This window comes from Cyprinus carpio, chromosome A10, assembly GCF_018340385.1.
Source record: "Cyprinus carpio isolate SPL01 chromosome A10, ASM1834038v1, whole genome shotgun sequence".
Classification (NCBI taxonomy): Eukaryota; Metazoa; Chordata; class Actinopteri; order Cypriniformes; family Cyprinidae; genus Cyprinus; species Cyprinus carpio.
Genome location: NC_056581.1, coordinates 20,541,388 through 20,561,042, shown reverse-complemented (window position 1 = coordinate 20,561,042; position 19,655 = coordinate 20,541,388). Strand labels below are relative to the sequence as shown.

At 33.3% G+C, this 19,655-nt stretch overlaps 1 protein-coding gene across 1 annotated transcript in view; it reads left to right on the top strand.

The window, feature by feature from the left end:
* The window catches only part of LOC109097469 (PDZ and LIM domain protein 5-like), a 77,518-nt gene extending 58,105 nt beyond the window's left edge, over positions 1-19,413 (top strand). Inside the window, 6 exon segments of the mRNA XM_042765705.1 lie at positions 7,306-7,448; positions 10,894-11,092; positions 14,424-14,604; positions 16,877-16,997; positions 17,447-17,562; positions 18,492-19,413. Coding sequence (XP_042621639.1) covers positions 7,306-7,448; positions 10,894-11,092; positions 14,424-14,604; positions 16,877-16,997; positions 17,447-17,562; positions 18,492-18,581 — 850 coding nt within the window. The 3' untranslated portion in view covers positions 18,582-19,413.
* The last annotated feature ends 242 nt before the right edge of the window (positions 19,414-19,655 follow it).

Below are 19,655 nucleotides of genomic sequence, written 5' to 3'. Positions count from 1 at the left end.
ATAAAAAACATAAAAAATAAAAAATTTACAAAAAATATAATAAAAAAAAAAAAATAAAAAATATATTAAAAAATAATCATATCATCCATCAGACGAATAAAATGTTTAATCTAATTAATTACACTATTTAATTAATTTTATATTAATCATATCAAATTTGGTCAAAAAAGATAATTTAAAGCCGTTATTTTTACGAGAAAATCATGAAATAGGTGTTACAGTAGCTTTAGAAAGAAACATGTATTTTTTCATTTTTGGGTGAACTATTCCTTTGATTAGTTCTTTATTAACCTGGATTTTTTTTTTATTTAAAAAATTTCAAATATGAAATTGTTTTAATGAAATGCTAAACTAAATAAGAAACTAAAACTGCCAGTATGTGGCAGCAGATGTCTTAATGAACAAGTCATCGAGTCGTTCATTCATTCATTTGACTCCTTCGAACGGCTGATTGATTCAGGAATAAAGTAAACGGCTCTCTTTATTAATGAGCCACTGAATCAGTTTCACTCGATTCGTTCAAAACATGGATTCATTTAGAAATCGTGTGTTGGTTGGAGACACACAACAGTTCTGCTGTGGCTTTAATAGGTAATATCTGCTTTTGAAAACTGCACAAAAACACAATATTAAGCTCTTATTTATTGAACTGTTCAAAATCACATTTGCACTTGTGCCAACTATATCATATGATATTAAAAAAATGATATAAACATCTTATGTAAGATGCATTTTAATTGCATTGAAAATTAACTAACGTAACTAAATATTAAGATTAATGTTTTAAATCTTTAAAAGGCCAGATATCAGCAAATTAATAGTCCTGATCATTATGTTGGTATAATATTAGAACATTTAGCTTCATGGAAATCTTCTGGTAAATTTCTCAACTTCATCTTAGAAGCGTTTGATATTTTAATAGCTGTTTTCAGCACATTACTCATTCCCTGCGGAGCATTAATCAGTTTGTTCCTCTTCATCTCCCGTCTGTCCTGTCTCTCTCTCTCTGTGCCGTCGGACCATCAGGGTGACCAGAGTGGACCCAGAGGTGGTCCGGCCTCAGTACAACAAGCTGAGAGACTGGCATCATGAGGTCTCGGCCCGCGTGCTAAACGTGCAGTAGACCCGCCCACAGCTGTCAATCACAGAGTGACGGTCATGTGACCCAGTAGACCCGCCCACACCTGTCAATCACAGAGTGATGGTCATGTGACCCGAGGAAGCTATTTATGTTCAGTGTGTGTGAGAGTCGTCAGGGTGTGTGGGGCGTGTTTTGGCTGAAGGATGTTAGATTTGTATTATGGTCTGTTTTTCTTTGCATGACTTGAGCAGCTCTGTTTCTTCTGTATGTTCTTCTCTGTCTGTACTTGAGCTCACGGCTCTGATGCTCCAGTGTTTCTCTCTGAATCTTCCAATAAAGCTTTTCTTTCGTCTCTCTGCATCTAACGTGTTTCTTCTTTCCTCTGTTTTCTTTTCTTCCTGATCTCTGACTGTTGAAACGGCTTACGTTAAGCGACTGATTCGTAACCGTTCTGATTCCACAGAAACAATAAAAAATCATAAAACATCAAATAACAAATTACAACTATTCCATAAAAACATTAAAAATAATCACATAAACCACTCATACACTAATCTATACAACTAGTAAGTCAGTAAAAGTTTTTTTTTTTTTTTTAAAGCAACTAATACTTTTATTCATCAAGGTTGCATTCAGTTGATCAAAAGTGACAGTAAAGACATTTATAATGTTACAAAAAGATTCTATTTCAAATAAATGCTGTTCTTTTGAACTTTCTATTCATCTGTGAATCCTGAAAAATAAAATGTATCACGGTTTCAACAAAAATATTGTGCAGCACAACTGTGTTCAACATTGATAATAATCAGAAATGTTTCTTGAGCAGCAAATCATCATATTAGAATGATTTCCTGAAGATCATGTGACACTGAAGACTGGAGTAATGATGCTGAAAATACAGCTGCACATCACAGAAATACATTACACTTTAACAGAGATTCACAGAGAAAACAGCCGTTGAAGTATAGTAATATTTTACAATTTTAATGTATTTTTGATAAAATAAATGCAGCCTTGATGAGCAGAAAAAAATCAATTATTCTCAGCTTATGAATGGTACTGTGTTAAAAATGATATCTATAATATATATATATATATATATATATTATTTTATTATGCACTACTGTGCAAAAAGTCTTACGCCATTAGTATTTTCACCCAAAAAAATGTATTGTAACTCAGTTTGTTTATCTTTTGCTGTAGTGTGTCAGTAGGAAATATCAGTTTATATTAATCGTAATAATCCAGTTAGACTTTTGACTGCAACAGCCAGTGCTCCACCCAGAGATTTCAAAAATAATGTCATAAATAGGTTTTATTTATCAGTTAACTTCTATTAAGTAAATCAAATCAACATTTGGTGTGAGCACACTTTGCGTTTAAAACCGCTTTTGTCCTCGGTGCACCTGCGCATCGAATACATATAAATCACACATAAGCTTTCTTCAGGCGTCTTGGAGACGTCTCAGTTTCTTCATGTGATCCCAGATGCACTGGATGATGCTGAGATCAGATCTCTGTTAAATATATATGAAGTACACATAAGTTCAGTGATCTCTGCTCAAGTTTGTCTCAGGTGAAGACTTGTAGTCTTATTCAGCTGCTGTTATCTGGATCGTCCAGAATTTATTGTACATCGTCACCACACAGAAAACCTTAAAGCAGCACTAATGAAGCTCAGGGTCGTTCAGTCATTTGTAAAGATTGATGAGCCGTCCGGAAACCCACAAACCTTTATAGAGCCGTCAGGCACCAATCTATGACAGGAGATCTGGACATTATTAGAGATTAAACAGCTTCGTCCCACAAACCTTTATAGAGCCGTCAGGCACCAATCTATGACAGGAGATCTGGACATTATTAGAGATTAATAATAGATATGATTGCACCTTCTGGCCACGAATCCCTCTCTCTTTATTTCTCTCTCATTTAGCTTCTTTATCCATTTTTTATCGGCACATTTATCCTCAGGAGCCCACAAAACTGAATGACACACTGGACACTGAAGAAATGAAATGCGTTTCAATCAAAGCTCGGTGTAATGTAGAGATGTGAGGAGGAGAGAAACTTTGAGGGCTGATTATATATTAATGCGTCTATTAACTTTAATGCACCTTCACTGTTGGCCACAGGCTGTGAAAGACTGCTGCAGTTCTGTTAGTGGACAGTAGGTGGCAGCACTGCATTGGAGTTCAGCTTATTAGTGCCGTGATGAAACCTCTAACACTTTGTTTGTATATAAAGTATAAATTGTAAAATATTATTACATTTTAAAACAGCTGTTTATTATGTGAATATCTGTTAAGCTGTAATTTATTTCTGTGATCAAAGGTGTATTTTCAGCATCATTACTCCAGTCTTCAGTGTCACATGATCTTCAGAAATCATTCTAATATGAAAATTCAGCTTTGATCACAGCAATAAATTAAATTTTAACATGTATTCACATACAAAACAGTTATTTTAAGTCGTAATAATATTTCACTATTTTACTGTATTTTTTATCAGATAAATGCATAAAGTAACCACCCTCTTTTACTTGAAAAAGAACCTCTCCGAAACAGTAAAGATATCATTGTTTTGTAGTAATGGGTGTATTTATCTGCTTTTGTTTGTTTATTAGACTAGTTTTCAGGAGTAACAGAATGCTGTGTGACTCTAAAGCAGTGTTTTAGTGTCAAACAGACTCCATGCGGTGATCAATAAAGATTAAAGAGCTGTAATTCGGCCGTATGGTGGCTTTCAGTGTAAAATTAATTTTGCAGCCAGTGTGTGAGATGACGCTCACCTGCTGATAGTGTCGTGGCGCTGTGGTTCACGCGTGTTACCAGCTGCTCAATGCATATGTGCCCTGTGCAGTGTTGGGGAAAGTTACTTTTAAAAGTAATGCCTTACAATATTGCGTTACTCCCTAAAAAAGTAACTAAATACGTTACTTAGTTACTTTTTATGGAAATAATGGTACATTACTTTTGCATTACTTTCACATTACTTTTTAAATATGAGCAGGGCTTTGATTGTTTTTAATATAAGAAGTTCTATTTATAGCAAATGTAAAAGCCCTTTCACACCAAAAAGTGTAATGAATAAACCTCAGGCTGAAGGAAAAGTAAATTCACGTCTGTACAGTAGCACTTCAGCAATAAAAAAAAAACAATGAAGCACAATTGTTAGTTTATCTAAAGTCATTTTTGATTATTAGTATGGTTGAACTGGATCATTAAAGGTCAGCAGCAAAGACACTGTTAATAAAATGGGAATAGATACATTTGTGTTATTTAAAGGGGTCATGACATGGGTTTTTTTATTTTATTATTATGGTCCCCTAGGTGCAATTATAGTATTACTATAGTTTTTTTTAAAAAAAAACTTTTAAAATGTAGTGAATTATGACATTTTCCCACCCTTGTTTCTCATCCTTTGATTCAACAGTCTGTTTTTGGGTTGTTTCCCCTTTAAGAGTTCAGTTTAACGCCCACTGTTATGATTGGCTAACGACAGTGACTATGGATCAATTATTAACCCCCCAATTCAGAACATTTGCGGATTGAGCGTAACTGTTTAGTAGCGGGTGATTCCATGTACGATGTCGCGTTTTCATGGTCAGTCGTGTGAAGCCTATTTCTGATTGGTTGGTGCCGTTTTGACAGCGTTTATGCCAAGAGGCAAAGGGAAAGAATTCGAAGGGAAGAGTACTTGGCCATGCGTGAACGCACGGGGCAACAGTTCTAAGCACATACGCTTACTTTAAGCGAAGAGGAGAGATTCGCGATTGCACTGAACACGGTTTAAGTGCAGGCATACTCTCTGAGAGAGCCCAGAGAAAATTCTTACAAGAGCAACGTGTATCTGAGAGCGCGCGCCCAGTTCCCGCGCGCGAGCAGAGAGATTTGCGCTCCGCACATTATATTCCGCGCGCGAGCAGAGAGATTTGCGCTCGCACATTATATTAATGTACTTTCGCGCTACAATAATGCGCTCTCGACATTTGACAGGGAAATAACGCCATACTGCGTGGCATTGTAATTTTCCTGTACACAGACCCACTCGCTGTCCGTCGACTGAACACTTGTGAGGCGCGCGGCGCGTCAACGATAGAAATGAGCGTAGTTGTCTTGTGCTGGAGGCGGTCATATGCAATGGTTGGAACGTCACTTCACACCGTGACGTCACTTCTTACCATGGATCCAGAACGAGCTGTATTTAGAGCTTGATTAAATAAATGGCTCGTTTATAATGGGGAGGACGTCTTAAGCTACGAAACTTGCAGGACGTTTTAATGGTACAAAGACCTCTTATATTCCAAAAGATCAAGGCAAATTTGGTTTCCAAGTTTTACTTGTCTATAAATATTTAATTATTGCAGGTTTGCGTCATATTCTGAGTTTATTATTTCACTGTTTTGATTAATTTTGATGAATACTAAATCTGTTTTTTTTTTTTTTTTTTTTTTTTTTGTAAGTGGGATGAATTAATGCACATTCACATTTAGTCTAGAACTACAGTAACATCATGTTCACACAGAGCACACAACGCCTCCATACTTCCGATTTCTCCCAATATGGGAACAGGAGGCTTTCAGTCAAAAAAAATGGGAATACAAAGTAACTGGCGTTTACTTTTTTGAAAAAGTAAGTCAGATATTTTCTTGTAAATTAAAAAGTAATGCGTTACTTTACTAGTTACTTGAAAAAAGTAATCTGATTACGTAACTCTCGTTACTTGTAATGCATTACCCCCAACACTGGCCCTGTGTGACCTCTGCTATCCCAGCATCCTCCAGCAGGTGCTTCTGTGTTTCTGCTGCTCAGATTAAAACCATGGTTATCTGAAAACATGAAATAGTTTATCACTATTTTATTTAGATTTGCATAATTTTATAATGCTGCTTGACTGTTACCGACCTTTGAAACTAATTTTTTTATATGTATATCTATGCGTGTATATATAGAATAGAATATTTATTTTTGTATTTAATATATATATATATATTTGTGTGTTACATAATATATTTTTGTAGTTAAATTGTTTATTATATTTTTACATGTAGACAATTATTTTACAAACACATGTAGCCTTAAATATTGTTCAAAAATATATATTATATAAATTATATATAATTAAAATGCAATTGTGTATCATTATATTTAATTATATATAATTTCATTATATTATATAATTATATTTAATTAATTAATTTTAGAATGTTTTTGCACTTACACGTTTAATTTCATGATAGTTAAACATATTTACCCTTCAAATTCTCATTTACATAATATATATATATATTTTTTTTTTTTAATTATAGATAATTACATATACATATAACATTTTTGCATTTAGACATTGTTCTTCATAGAAAAAAAAAACATATTTAACTCTCAAATTCTCCTTACCATAATATTTATTTATATATATATTTATAAATATTTATATTTCAGTACTGTAATACAATAAAAAATACTGTTATCATATTTTATTTAAATCCGTATAAAGGCAATACAACAAGTGCTACAATTATGTATAAATATTTTACAATTTAATTTTTTTTTTTTGAGCAATTTAAAGCAATGAAAATTTGATTATCTTGCAAGATGTTTAATTACAAAATATTTATAAAGAAAATATTGTTTTCTTAAAAAACTTTTTTATTATCTAATTCTTTGCTCACATGCGGTACATGAGGTTCTACCTTTTTTACATATATGTTCCTATATATATATATATATATATATATATATATTGTTCTATTCAACATAAAAAAGAACAAAAACAAAACAAAAGATAGCAACATTGGATGAGATCCTAATACACAAAAGGATCGAAGGAGTATTAAAGCATTAATCGGCCTGTCTGTTTGAAACCAAAAAATAAAGCCTGTTTTATTACTACAAATATTTTCTGTAAAGCAGAATATCATTTTTATGTGTGACCCGGACACGTTGTGGACAGGTTTTGGGACACAGTGAAACTGGAGCGTCTCAGCAGCAGCTTTGCTTTAGTTGGCACTGGTTTAGTTCATTAACAAACCATCTGGGACCGCTGTGCCACTCGTATCTGATCAATCTGCTCATATTTGCTTATGCGTGACTGAAAACGACATTCAGATGAATCAGGCTTCAGAAGATTATCCGAATGTGCTCTCAGAGATTTCTGATGCATGTTTGAGTGTTTGTTTTGTCATCTAGCAGGGTTTAAATCACTTTATTTCTGTCTCTCTCCAGCGAGGCGGCAGAGGAGCTTCAGCCCAGTTCTCATGCCACGTCTTCAGTCAAAACCATGAGCAAAGCACCCGCTGGAGCCCCGCGGCAGGGCAACGGTGTCCCTCCACCTACAGCCAAGAGCTGGCAGTCGAGCAGCGCCGCAGGTCAGACCTTCAGCTCGTCACAAATCAGTTTGCTTTCTCTGTTTGTTCGTCTTTGTTTCTTAAAGGGACGGGCACCCAAAAATAAATTTCACTCATGTCAGTCAAAACCTGTTTGACTTGGGTTTGAGTTTTTAGTCAAATGGATTTAATTTTCTTATTTTCTTAATTTTTATTCCCCCTTCTAATAAGATCGTTTTAGACACTTAATAATCAAATAAACTTAAAATAATGTGAATATTCACTTTTTTTTTTTTATATGAATAGAAGTGAAGGAATTTGGTGGAGTGAGTAAGTCATGGCAGATTTTTACATTAGTTTTTTTTCTTTTCTTTTTTTAGTTTTATAAAGAAATTTATAGGCACAATTTATATTTGTCTACAAAAATAATCTCAATTTCAGCAAAAACATTCAGATAAAAAGGATTTTAAGCTCATGAGAGACCTTAATTCAGTCAACTGTCTGTCTCTATTGCAGATTAATTTCAGTATTATTTATATACTATTTTAGAGTATTTATTGATATTTTGAATTGTATTTTTTCAGTTTTCATTTTAACAATTTTTTTCATCTAGTATTTTTATATAATATATTTTAATATAAATATATTGTATGTATATACATATAATTTTTTTTATTAATTCTTAATATTATAAAAGTTTTATTATATATTAAAATTTTAAATATTTACTTTTATAAAATATTATGTATTTTATCATAATTTTAATCATTTTAGGTCAGTGTTTTGGCATGCTAAACCCTGATTTTGTTCAGTTTTATTAATTTAAGTACTTCAACCAAAAAATAAAAATTATATTTATTTATCATATTTAATTTAGCTTTAGCTTTGTTTCTGTGTGTTGGCAGATGAAGGCAGGTGAGCATCGGCTCCTCAAGTGTCCTGCAGATGGCAGACTGATGCTTGTGGAAATGTAGTTTAAGCTTTGAGTTAATGCTTGTATTAGAGAGCTGTGTTTTATTCAGAAAGCTTGACTGAATGATGAGAACAGCTTCACAGTCAGGCATGTTTAGTGGAGTTTCACGGGGTCTCGGGGTGAATGTTCACTCTGTGGACGGGCTGATGTATTGCACAGAGCCGCTGTATTGTGGGTATGTGTTTGGTGTTTACCCATCATGCCCTCTGGGGGCTCTTAAGAGCAGCGTGCTGACAGGCGCTGTGGCTCGGGTGACGGCTGAACACAGGTATCTCTGTGTAATGTATGTATGGAGCGGCGCCACATGCACCAGATGACCCGCGCTCAGATTCCTGGTCTGCTCGGTGCGTTCACGAGGAGCTGCGGGTCATCGGTCCGGCTGGCAGAGCATCTCCTCAATTAAAGCTCATCGGCCTGATTGATTCCAGACCGCCGGATCAGAGCAGAGAGTACACAAGGGCAGGACGTCCGGCCGTCTCATGCAGCACATGGCCTTCATCTCTCTGAGGAACCTGCAGCCTCTCCTTCAGACGCTCAGATGCTGCAGAGCTCTCAGAATAACTTTATTTTGGGGGGTTTACTTCACTGATGGGGTCAGACATGTCCAAAACTAGCTTTTAGTGTCATTTTAATGTTTTTACATTTTTATAAAATGTATTTTTAAAAAAAGATTTATAAATCTGGATTGTCTGCAGTGTGTTATACTAATATTTTTTTTAGTTTCTAATACCTATTTTTTTTAAATGTCTGGTCATAATAAATAATATTATAAAGGAAAAATAAAACAAATTTAATAAAATAATATATAAAAACAAAAAAACATTATTTTGTTGTATAATAATAATATATAATATATATTCAAGTATTTTTAAATATATCTAAAGACCAGAAAGAAATTGCCTACTAGTTTTCATAAAATTAAAAAATATATATGTATATAAAAGTATAAATTATTAATATTATAAACATTTTATTCTGTGATTTTAATGATTAAAAAAATTTTATTATAGAATTCATACATTATTAATTACAAAATATATAATATATTTTTATTATAGAATTCATACATTATTAATTATTATTTTTAGGAAAAAATACACTTAGTGTTTCATTTTAAAATATTTCAATTAAAAATTGCTAATATTTTAAATTTAGTATTATATTTCAAAATATGAAACTATTTTAATGTAAAATAAGAAATTAACCTTATGTATTAAATTTAATTTAATCTCTTTAATATAATAGTTTTATATTTTAAAATACTATGTTTAAAATATAATACTGTAAGTTTAAAACATGAATCACTTATAATATTAATAATTTATTTATATTAATTTATTATAATAAATATATTATTTTAATATAACTTACAACATTAATATAACTTAAAATATTTTATTAATATAACTTTTTAACTTTATAACTATTTTAAAATGTTTAAATTATTAATTATTTGTATTTTAAACTTTTACTATAGTATTGTATTCTAAAATATGGTTAAATAATATTCGTATTCGTATTAGTTTTTTTTATTTTGTTTCATAATAATGTAAACTTAAAACACATTTATAAATATATAAAATGTTAATATTTATATATGTGCTTAAAATGTTTAAAAATATTAAAACTCGTTAGCACACATACTATATTATAATAGCTTATTATATGTATCAAACAGTGTCGACCTCACGATCTGCCTACTACTGAGTTCCCACAAGACTATCTCTGTTTCCTCCCCAGCTCAGACTTGTTTGATGCACTTCAGCTCTGTTTCCTCCTCAGCTGAGAGGAAGTGCTCATCTTATCTCGCTCCGGTCTCAGGATGTGACGAGTCCTTCAGGAGAAACCTGTGCTGACTCAGCCGCTGCATCCTCTGACCTCTGACCGTGACCTTTGACCTGCTGCTACTCCGTGCTCTGGAGAGATCAGACTCTGATTTAGTTCCGTTAGACAATAACCAGCTTATTTATCTTCCCATTTGCTTTGGTGTCATTTATACGCTCATATTTAGATTCATATTTACATTTGGTGCGGTTTGCAAAGTTAAGTAGGAGTGAGAGTCTTTGGGTAGACGGCGAAAACTGTCAATATTTCGTTTTCTGATTTTCTGTATGAACTAAAAATTGAAAGTTGCCAAGGGTGCATTCTCTGCTTTGATTCTGAATGAGCCGCTGTGTGCCGCGCCTCCGCATGACCTCTGACCCCCGCTGTCTCTCCGGAGGCGGGCAGAGAAGGGAAGGCTTGTCCGAGAGAAGGGATTATTTTGCCAGGTGTCTCCTCCACTTCTGGGAATGTTGCCTGAGTAAACCAATCCATTGTTTTGCGGCGGCACGGTGTGGATGTCCCGTCCCTTCAGAAGAGATAGAGTTCGTATATCTTTACCAGAACTTCCCATCATCTTCGGTCACACTACATAGCCGATCTCATTACCGCGCTCTTCCGTAACACCGGCGCTGATGTGGGTGAAGTTCAGCGAGGGGTCGCTGAGATTGAAATCTCTTTCTCTTTGATTAGGGTTTCCCAAAGCAGGTGCACCTGCGCCGCAGACGGGCCCCTCGTTCGGACGGGTCAGCAGCAGCCTCCCCAAGGGCCCGGATCGACCCGCGCCTCAGGCTCACCCCAACGACGGAGACGATTCTCTGGTGCAGAGAGCCGAGCACATCCCGGCGGGGAAACGCACACCCATGTGCGGCCACTGCAACATGGTCATCAGGTGAGACGCTCGCACACCTTCATCATGATTCAGCACCGGTCAGTGTGTCATTTAACCCTCTCCAACCCACATTCACAAAGACTCAACCATCGTTAAATGACTAGATACATATTTTTCCCTAAATAAAAAGAAGAAACAGCAGCTGTGGTTGCCAGAAGTATGGAAACTTCTAAATATAAAATAATATGGAAAAATAATGATTGATGCATTTAATAGAATAGTTCAGTAAACAAGAGTAATAATTGATACGATGTAGTTAATGCTCAGTTTCACAAACAAATACAGTTCCAGTCAAAGCCACAGCAGAACTGTTGTGTCCCTCTGAAGCCTCTTTCACACAGAGATTATGGAAAATACATGGATAATGTGTCCCGTGATTGGTCCAGGGACCATTTGAGTTTGGTTCATTCACATCCCGGGACATGTTTGCGTTCACACTGAAGGCACTCTGGCAATTTTCCAGGATCAATGCGCTGTGTGAAAGGGGCTCGAGTGACACGCAGCAGTGATTCATTACTGAACGAATCAAGTGAGTCAGTGATTCAGTGACTCGGTTCATAAATATAGTCACTAGCTTCGTATCTGAATGAATCGGTTGAGTGAATTATTCAGTGACTCATTCATTAAGACCTACCTGTTGGCACTTTTAGGTTCATGTATCTTTTTTATAAATCATTTCATATTTCATCTATTAATACCAATTTATCATTATGTATGGAATGTTGAATCAAAATAATTCTTTCTGAAGCTACTTTTTGTAATATCTATTCAGTGCATTTCACATCTAACACGATGATTTCTCAGCCAAAATTGATGTGGAATTAATTTGCCGTTAGATTATTTAATGGGCATATCATGTATTTTATTAAATTAAAAATTTTAGTCAACGTTCATTCAATACATTCAACAGTATTTTGAAATCTCCTGTTAGATTTACTTTATTTTGTACCATATAAAGTAAGGGAATTTAGCATTAACAAATGAACAGATTTTCCAGTCTTTTACAGTTAAAATTGCAATAATTTTATTGGCATAAAGTATGTGACCTGTAATATCTCAAGAAATAAATAAACAAAATAAATAAATAACAATAGTAATAATAAAACTGTATCATTAATAACAATTCAAAGAGTTTCTTTATTGTCATTGTAAATGAGAAACAGAAGTTAATGTTTCACAATCCTAAAAACAGCTCCAAATAAAAGACAAGCTTCATTCTGTGTGAAAGGTTATCTGAATGTGAAGGAACTTTCGGATATTATTCACACTATAGATCATTCATTCAGGCCCAGATAAACTCAACTAAATGATGTTCATTTTAGCAGCAGGCTGATACTTTATTACTTTTCTGAACTGACTCTAAACTAGATTTGATAAGTCCTTTATGAAAAATGTTACATCACTTTTATTTGGCATGTCTTGGAACTTGAGGGTTTAAAGTGAGAAAATACATTTATGTATTTTTTGTGTGTGTGTGTGTTTTGAGTATTAATATTCTATTATTATTTATTTTTCCATTTAGGTATTTATTTTATATATTTTTTGATGTAACTTGCATTCAAAATAATTTTGTATGTCTTTGAAAGCATTCTATCAAAATCACAAAAAAAAAAATTAATTTATCAAAAATACAGTAAAAATAGTGAAATATTTTTACAATTTAAAATAGATGCTTTCTATGTGTATATATAGTAAACTGTAATTTATTTCTGTGATGTGCAGCTGTATTTTCAACATCATTACTCGTCTTCAGTGTCACATGATCTTCAGAAATCATTCTAATATGATGATCTGCTGCTCAAGAAACATTTTCTGATTATTATCAGTGATGAACACAGTTGTTCATCAAAACATTTTTGTTGAATTTAATATTCAATTAATTTTTTAGTATTCACAGATGAATAGAAAGTTCAAAAGAACAGCATTTATTAGAAATAGAAATCTTCTGTAACATTATAAATGTCTTTATCATCACTTTTGATCAATTGAATGCAGCCTTGATGAATAAGTGTTAGTTTCTTTCAGCAAAACAAAACATTCGTCTGACCTCAAACTTTTGAGCAGAAGTGTTACATTTGTAACAGGTTTTGTAACACTGAACACCTACACTAGACCTTTGTGTTATAATGGCTGAGCGTCAAAGGTTACATTAGTGTGATGGTCACATGCGGCTGTGTGAAGTTTAATTTACCGAGGAACAAGCGTCTGACGGGTTTGGAGCTCAGACTCCTTCAGCTCGTCTCCAGAGAGCAGGATCCGTTACGCCTCCACGGCCGCCACAGACTGTCAGACTCCGGCCGGAGCGGCCCTGACATCCAAGCTTCAAGTCTCCGCTTTCTGCATCTGATATCGCCAGGGTCTGTTGTTTTCCCTTCAGGCTAATCATCCGATTTGTCAGCCGCATCCCCGCTCACCTCAACAGATTCTCCACATCAGATCCCATCAGAACAGTGTCAGGACAGACCTGAGCTCGGAGAGCAAGTCAACCGCTGCGATAGTGACATTATACATGATTAGAGCATTCATCTTCTCTGTACATTAGTGCTGTATGTGTTTTATGAGGAAAACCATTTTTATGGTGGTTACAGTCTTATTTTAGTATTATTGAGAGAAAAAAAAAAAAAAAAAAAAAAAAGACAGACAAAAACAGTTACTAAAACTGATACAAAAAAAAAGATATAAAAATAAGAAACAAATGTATAAAACCTTTTAATAGCATTTAAATAATACTACAAAACATTCACATTATAATTAAAGTTTTAGTGATTTTTATTTAGTTTTTTTTTTTCAGTTTTAGTAGGTTTTTTTTGTTAAATGTCTATTTATTTATTTTTTTTTTTTTTTAATTATTACACTTTAAAATAATATATATTAGTTAGCAGCTTCATAATTTTGTGGCAGCGGTGATTCATTCTGTTTTTCAGGATTCACAGATGAATAGAAAGTTCAGAAGAGCAGCATTTCATTGAAATAGAAATCTTTTGTAACATTATAAATGTCTTTACTGTCACTTTTGACAAATTTAATGTTTCCTTGATGAATAAAAGAATGTTTTGATTGAAATCTGATTGAGCTCAAACTAATGAATGATAGTGTTACATTTGTTACATTTGTTACAGATCTTGTAACCATGGAAACCTACACAAGACCTTCATGTTTCTAAATTAAAATTAGGAATGTTGCCTTGGCCACTAGCTGAAATTACAATAATAATAATATTTTATTTCAGTTAACGTGTATTTATGGTTGTAGTTTTGTCTATAATGACTCGGAGTGGTTGTCATCTAATAGAGGTGTAGCTGAATGATACTAAAGCGATGATGTGTGGCAGGGGTCCATTCCTGGTGGCGATGGGCAAATCCTGGCATAAGGAGGAGTTCAACTGCTCTCACTGCCGCAGTTCTCTGGCAGATGTGGGTTTTGTGGAGGAGCGTGGCTCTGTCTACTGCGAGCGCTGTTATGAGCAGTTTCTGGCCCCGGCCTGCTTCAAATGCCAGCAGAAGATTCTGGGGGTGAGAGTTCAAGTCTGCTATTGCTTCCTTGCATCCACAGTTCTGTTTTTCTATCATCCTGCAGCATTTGTGAATGATTCCTCAAATCTTGTGTCTCATTGGACTGTAATTAATTAAAATCAGTGACGTTATTAACTATTAACTTGAGCATCACCGTCTCTCTCCTCGTTTTCTCTGTTGATCTCTGTGATTGTTTCCCTGTAAAGTGTCATTCCTTCATCTTTCCCAGCCTCCCTCCTCTTGTTCTCTCTGTGGGAACGGGCTTTAATCGGGATCATAAAGTCTGGTTTATCTGGTCCATGGCGGTCAGATTGCTACATTAAACAAACCACATTAACAAACACAAGAAACACAATATACGTCGAGCCGCTCGGGCGGATAATGAGACATCATTAGATCAGATATGAGCTCAGTTTATAGATCTGATCAGTGTGTTCATCAATCACTGATTGTCTCAAGATCAATTTCAGTTCTCAAGAATTGCATCTAAAATTAAAGTTTGTGTTTGCAAGATATATGTGTGTGTAATGTGTATATTTATATGTATATAAATACACACACATACAGGTATATATTTAAGAAATATTTAAATGTATATATTTTTTATATTTATAAATGATTTATTTTTTATATATATATATATATATATATATATATATATATATATATATATATATATATATATTTTTTTATTTTTTCTTAAATATATACACGCATACATGTTTTTTAAATACATATACAGTACAGACCAAAAGTTTGGAAACATTACTATTTTTAATGTTTTTGAAAGAAGTTTCTTCTGCTCATCAAGCCTGCATTTATTTGATCAAAAATACACAAAAAAAATGTAATATTGTGATATATTATTACAATTTAAAATAATTGTTTTTAAATTTATTATACTTTAAATTATCATTTATTTCTGTGATGCAAAGCTGAATTTTTAGGATCATTATCACATGATCCTTTAGAAATCATTCTAATATGATGATTCATTATCAAAGTTGGAAACAGTTCTGCTGCTTAGATCATGTGATATTTTTTAGGATACTTTGATGAATAAAAAGTGAAAAAAAAAAAAAAAAATAAAATAAAAAAAGAAGCTATGTTTTTAAAATATAAATATTTTGTAATAACAATATACACTACTGGTCAGTAATTTGGGGTCAGTAATTTTTTTTTTCTTTTTTTTTATTTAAATAAAATCAATACTTTTATTCAGCAAGGATGTGTTAAATTGATAAAAAGTGATAGTAAAGAAAATATATTATTAGAAATGTTTTTTTTTTTTTGAATAAATGCAGTTCTTTTTAACCTTTTATTCATCAAATATATTAGACAGCAGAACTGTTTCCAACACTCATAATAAATCAGAATATTAGAATGATTTCTAAATGATCATGTGATAGACTGGATGTTACATGTGACACTGAAGGCTGGAGTAATGATGCTGAAAATTCAGCTTTGCATCACAGGAATAAATAATTTTTTTTAAAGTACATTCAAATAGAAAACTATTATTTTAAGTTGTAATAATATTTCACAATATTACTGTTTTTTCTGTATTTTTGATCAAATAAATGCAGGCTTGATGAGCAGAAGAGACTTCTTTCAAAAACATTAAAAATAGTAATGTTTCCAAACTTTTGGTCTGTACTGTGTATATATATATAAATAGACCATACAATTAATCAATTTAACAGCCCTAATTTATATAAATATTATAAATGATAATAAATATATGAAATTTATTATAATTTTATAATATTTAATATAATATTATAATCATTTGTAATATATATATTTTAATATTTATATTATAAATTATAAATGAAAACTATATAAATATATAATATAAATAAATTTAATTTGTTCATTACGATTTGATTATTTAAATTCTAAATAAATCTCTCTCTCTCTCTCTCTCTCTCTCTCTCTCTCTCTCTATCCAGGCATTTAAAAATATATATATCTCTTCTCATACATATTATTTTTGAATATACATATATAATTGAAAAATAAAATCTAAATTAAAACACTTACTAAATTGATGAAATTTTATTCGTCCAGCTGCATGTCATGTGACCTTTAATTGACATCTGTGCCCCGTAAATGAGTTGCTGAAATATAGAAATATTATTATAAAATCTCAAGGCTTACATAAAGAGGTTGGGCTGGAACAGAAGCTGCTGCTGTAGATGAAACAGTGGTTTGAGAGGAAAGCTGCTGCGCTCAGAGCCACTGCTAATCGATGCTTCTCATCTGCTAACAGGAAGTCATCAACGCCCTGAAGCAAACCTGGCATGTGCACTGCTTCCTGTGCACCGGCTGCCAGCAGCCCATCCGCAACAACACCTTCCACCTGGAGGACGGACAGCCGTACTGTGAGACCGGTGAGAAACCCCGCCCCCTGCCTGTCAATCAAACACTCACCGCTTATACAACAACCAGAAACACTTCAGTCTTCTCCTGGGTTCTGCTGTCTGGAGTATTCACTACATTACATTCAGTAGTATCCAAACATTACTTTCCTGTTGAATCATTCCACAGATCACACTAAATGATTCATTCCTGAATCAGACTGATCTATTTGATTCAACAACTCTATTTTTTCGTCACATATTTACTCTAATTAAGTTTTCCTCATTCGAAATACTATGTAGCGTACTCTTTCACTTGTTTGCATGTATACTTGAATTATATTTCAGTTTAGTGTTTTGATAGTGTGCAATACGTATTTACAGATCAATGCATGCTGTATTATTAGTGCTGACTTGATCTGTGGGTGGATACGCCTGGATCCGAGCGCTGTGATTGATTTGGTGTGTGTTCTGTGTGTTAGATTACTACACCCTGTTCGGCACCAGCTGTCACGGGTGTGACTTCCCCATCGAAGCAGGCGATAAGTTCCTGGAGGCGCTGGGGTTCACCTGGCACGACACCTGCTTCGTCTGTACGGTACGGGAACGCTCGGCTTTACTCTCTATATCAGAGCAGTGAGGTGCAACACAACACCAAGCCTCTGACTCTCAAATACATTATTTGGTGAATCAGATTGACATTTCCAGTGGATCTCACACAATCCAGGACAGTCTCTGAATGATATCACTGCGACTACTGCTGTAATAAAGACGCTTTGTGTGTGGAAAGAAACTAGGAGAGAATATATATGAAAATAGTTCAATAAAATCATTCCAGAAGTTTCAAGAACTGAATGTTCAGACACTTAATAACCAGTGAATTGATGTGATTTTTCCAGTACAGGATGAGGTTATTGATATTGATTTTTTTTTTAATTTACTAATTTATATACCAACTTTCGATATTAATTTACTTTATTTACGCATTTTATTCTTTACTTTATTTATTTATTTACTTATTTAATTTCACTAATTTACTTTATTTTTATAACTATTTAATCGCTTCTCATTACATTTTCATTCTTTACTTGTTTGCTTTTATTTATTTGTTTGTTTAATTTATTTACATATTTGCTTTATTTACTAACTATATATATATATATATATATATATATATATATATATATATATAATTTATTTTACTTATTCACTTTATTTATTCAATTCATTTACTCACTTATTTTTTACTCATAAACAGCCGTTTCTACCCAATAAAATATATACATTTTGAGATGTCTAGAATAAATTTAATTACAGACATTCTCATGACTTTTACAAACTTATTGATTTTTCAGGTCGAGAAATCACAAATATATCCATATATCCTGAAAAGCATTAAAAATAAATCAGAAATGTCCGTTTTTATTTTTTGCTGATTTTAATGTTTGTTTCGTCTAGCTGTGGTGTGTAAACGAGGGTTAGTATGTGATTTTGAGGATGTTCTGGTGTCTCTCTCTGGTCCTGTAGGTTTGCAGCACAAGTCTGGAGGGTCAGACCTTCTTCTCCAAGAAAGACAAGCCCTTGTGCAAGAAGCACGCTCACACCGTCCAGTTCTGAGTGAAGGGCTGCGCCTTGCTGGTCATATTTCACTCTTATGAGATTTATTTTAGTACATGAATGTTTTTGCTAAGAGATATATTTGCTTCGGTTTCCCTCAGAAAGCTCATCATGAGATCAGGAACTGCGTTATACTCCTATATAAGGTTCAGTGTTGCATTGTGGGTGTTTTGTCTGTTTTTGAGCGAGTATCATGCGATGCAGTGTTTAACTGAGATCTTTACCATGATTGAAAATAATTTTGACATGCAAAAGATATTTCACTTGTTATTATCAGCATTAAAGAAGTCCTTATTCTATTTGCCATGTGTATTTAAAGAGCCATTGACTCGGTGATAATATATTTTCACACTCGTGAGATCAGTGTAAGTGCCGTCTCTCTCCTGCATCCCGCTGCAGTTTGACCAAGCTCTCTTTATGCAGGTATATTTTATTTATTGAGGCGGGACGGAAGATTTCAGGGGCTTTCCATGTTTTTTTTTTACGGCACAGACAGCGTCAGTGCTTTCAGAACGGTGATATTTAATGTTTTATGAGTTATTTCTTTGCTCTTTCATCTGTCAGGTTTGTGGAGTATCTCATCGTCTCAATGCCTTTATTTCTATTAATATATAAAAATGTGTTTCATATTTAGGCCTAAAGTAATTCAGACCGTTTTCTAATCGTTAGCACTTGTTTTGAAGCTAATAAGGGTTGGTGGTTTATGTGCATCTTTATCTCTTTATTCTAGTTTCCTGTAATTCACTTATTTTTTTTTCTGAGATGGGATAAAAATAAAACACTGTTCTTCTCAAAGTCTCATAGTGTGATTTAAAATGCTTTCTTTATGCAACATGTCTCACAGCGTCTATTGAAAACAGAAACATTACCATTACAATACCATAACATAAACATAAAATATAAATGTAATTGTGTGTGTACAAGTACAACCAAGAATAACTAATAAAAAAAAAAAAATGTGTGTGTGTGTACAAGGAGGACTAATTTATAAAACAAAAATGATTTTCAGCTAGTTGAAGTACTAAAATAAACTAAAACTACAACTAAAAAATAATAAAAACTATATTTAAATAA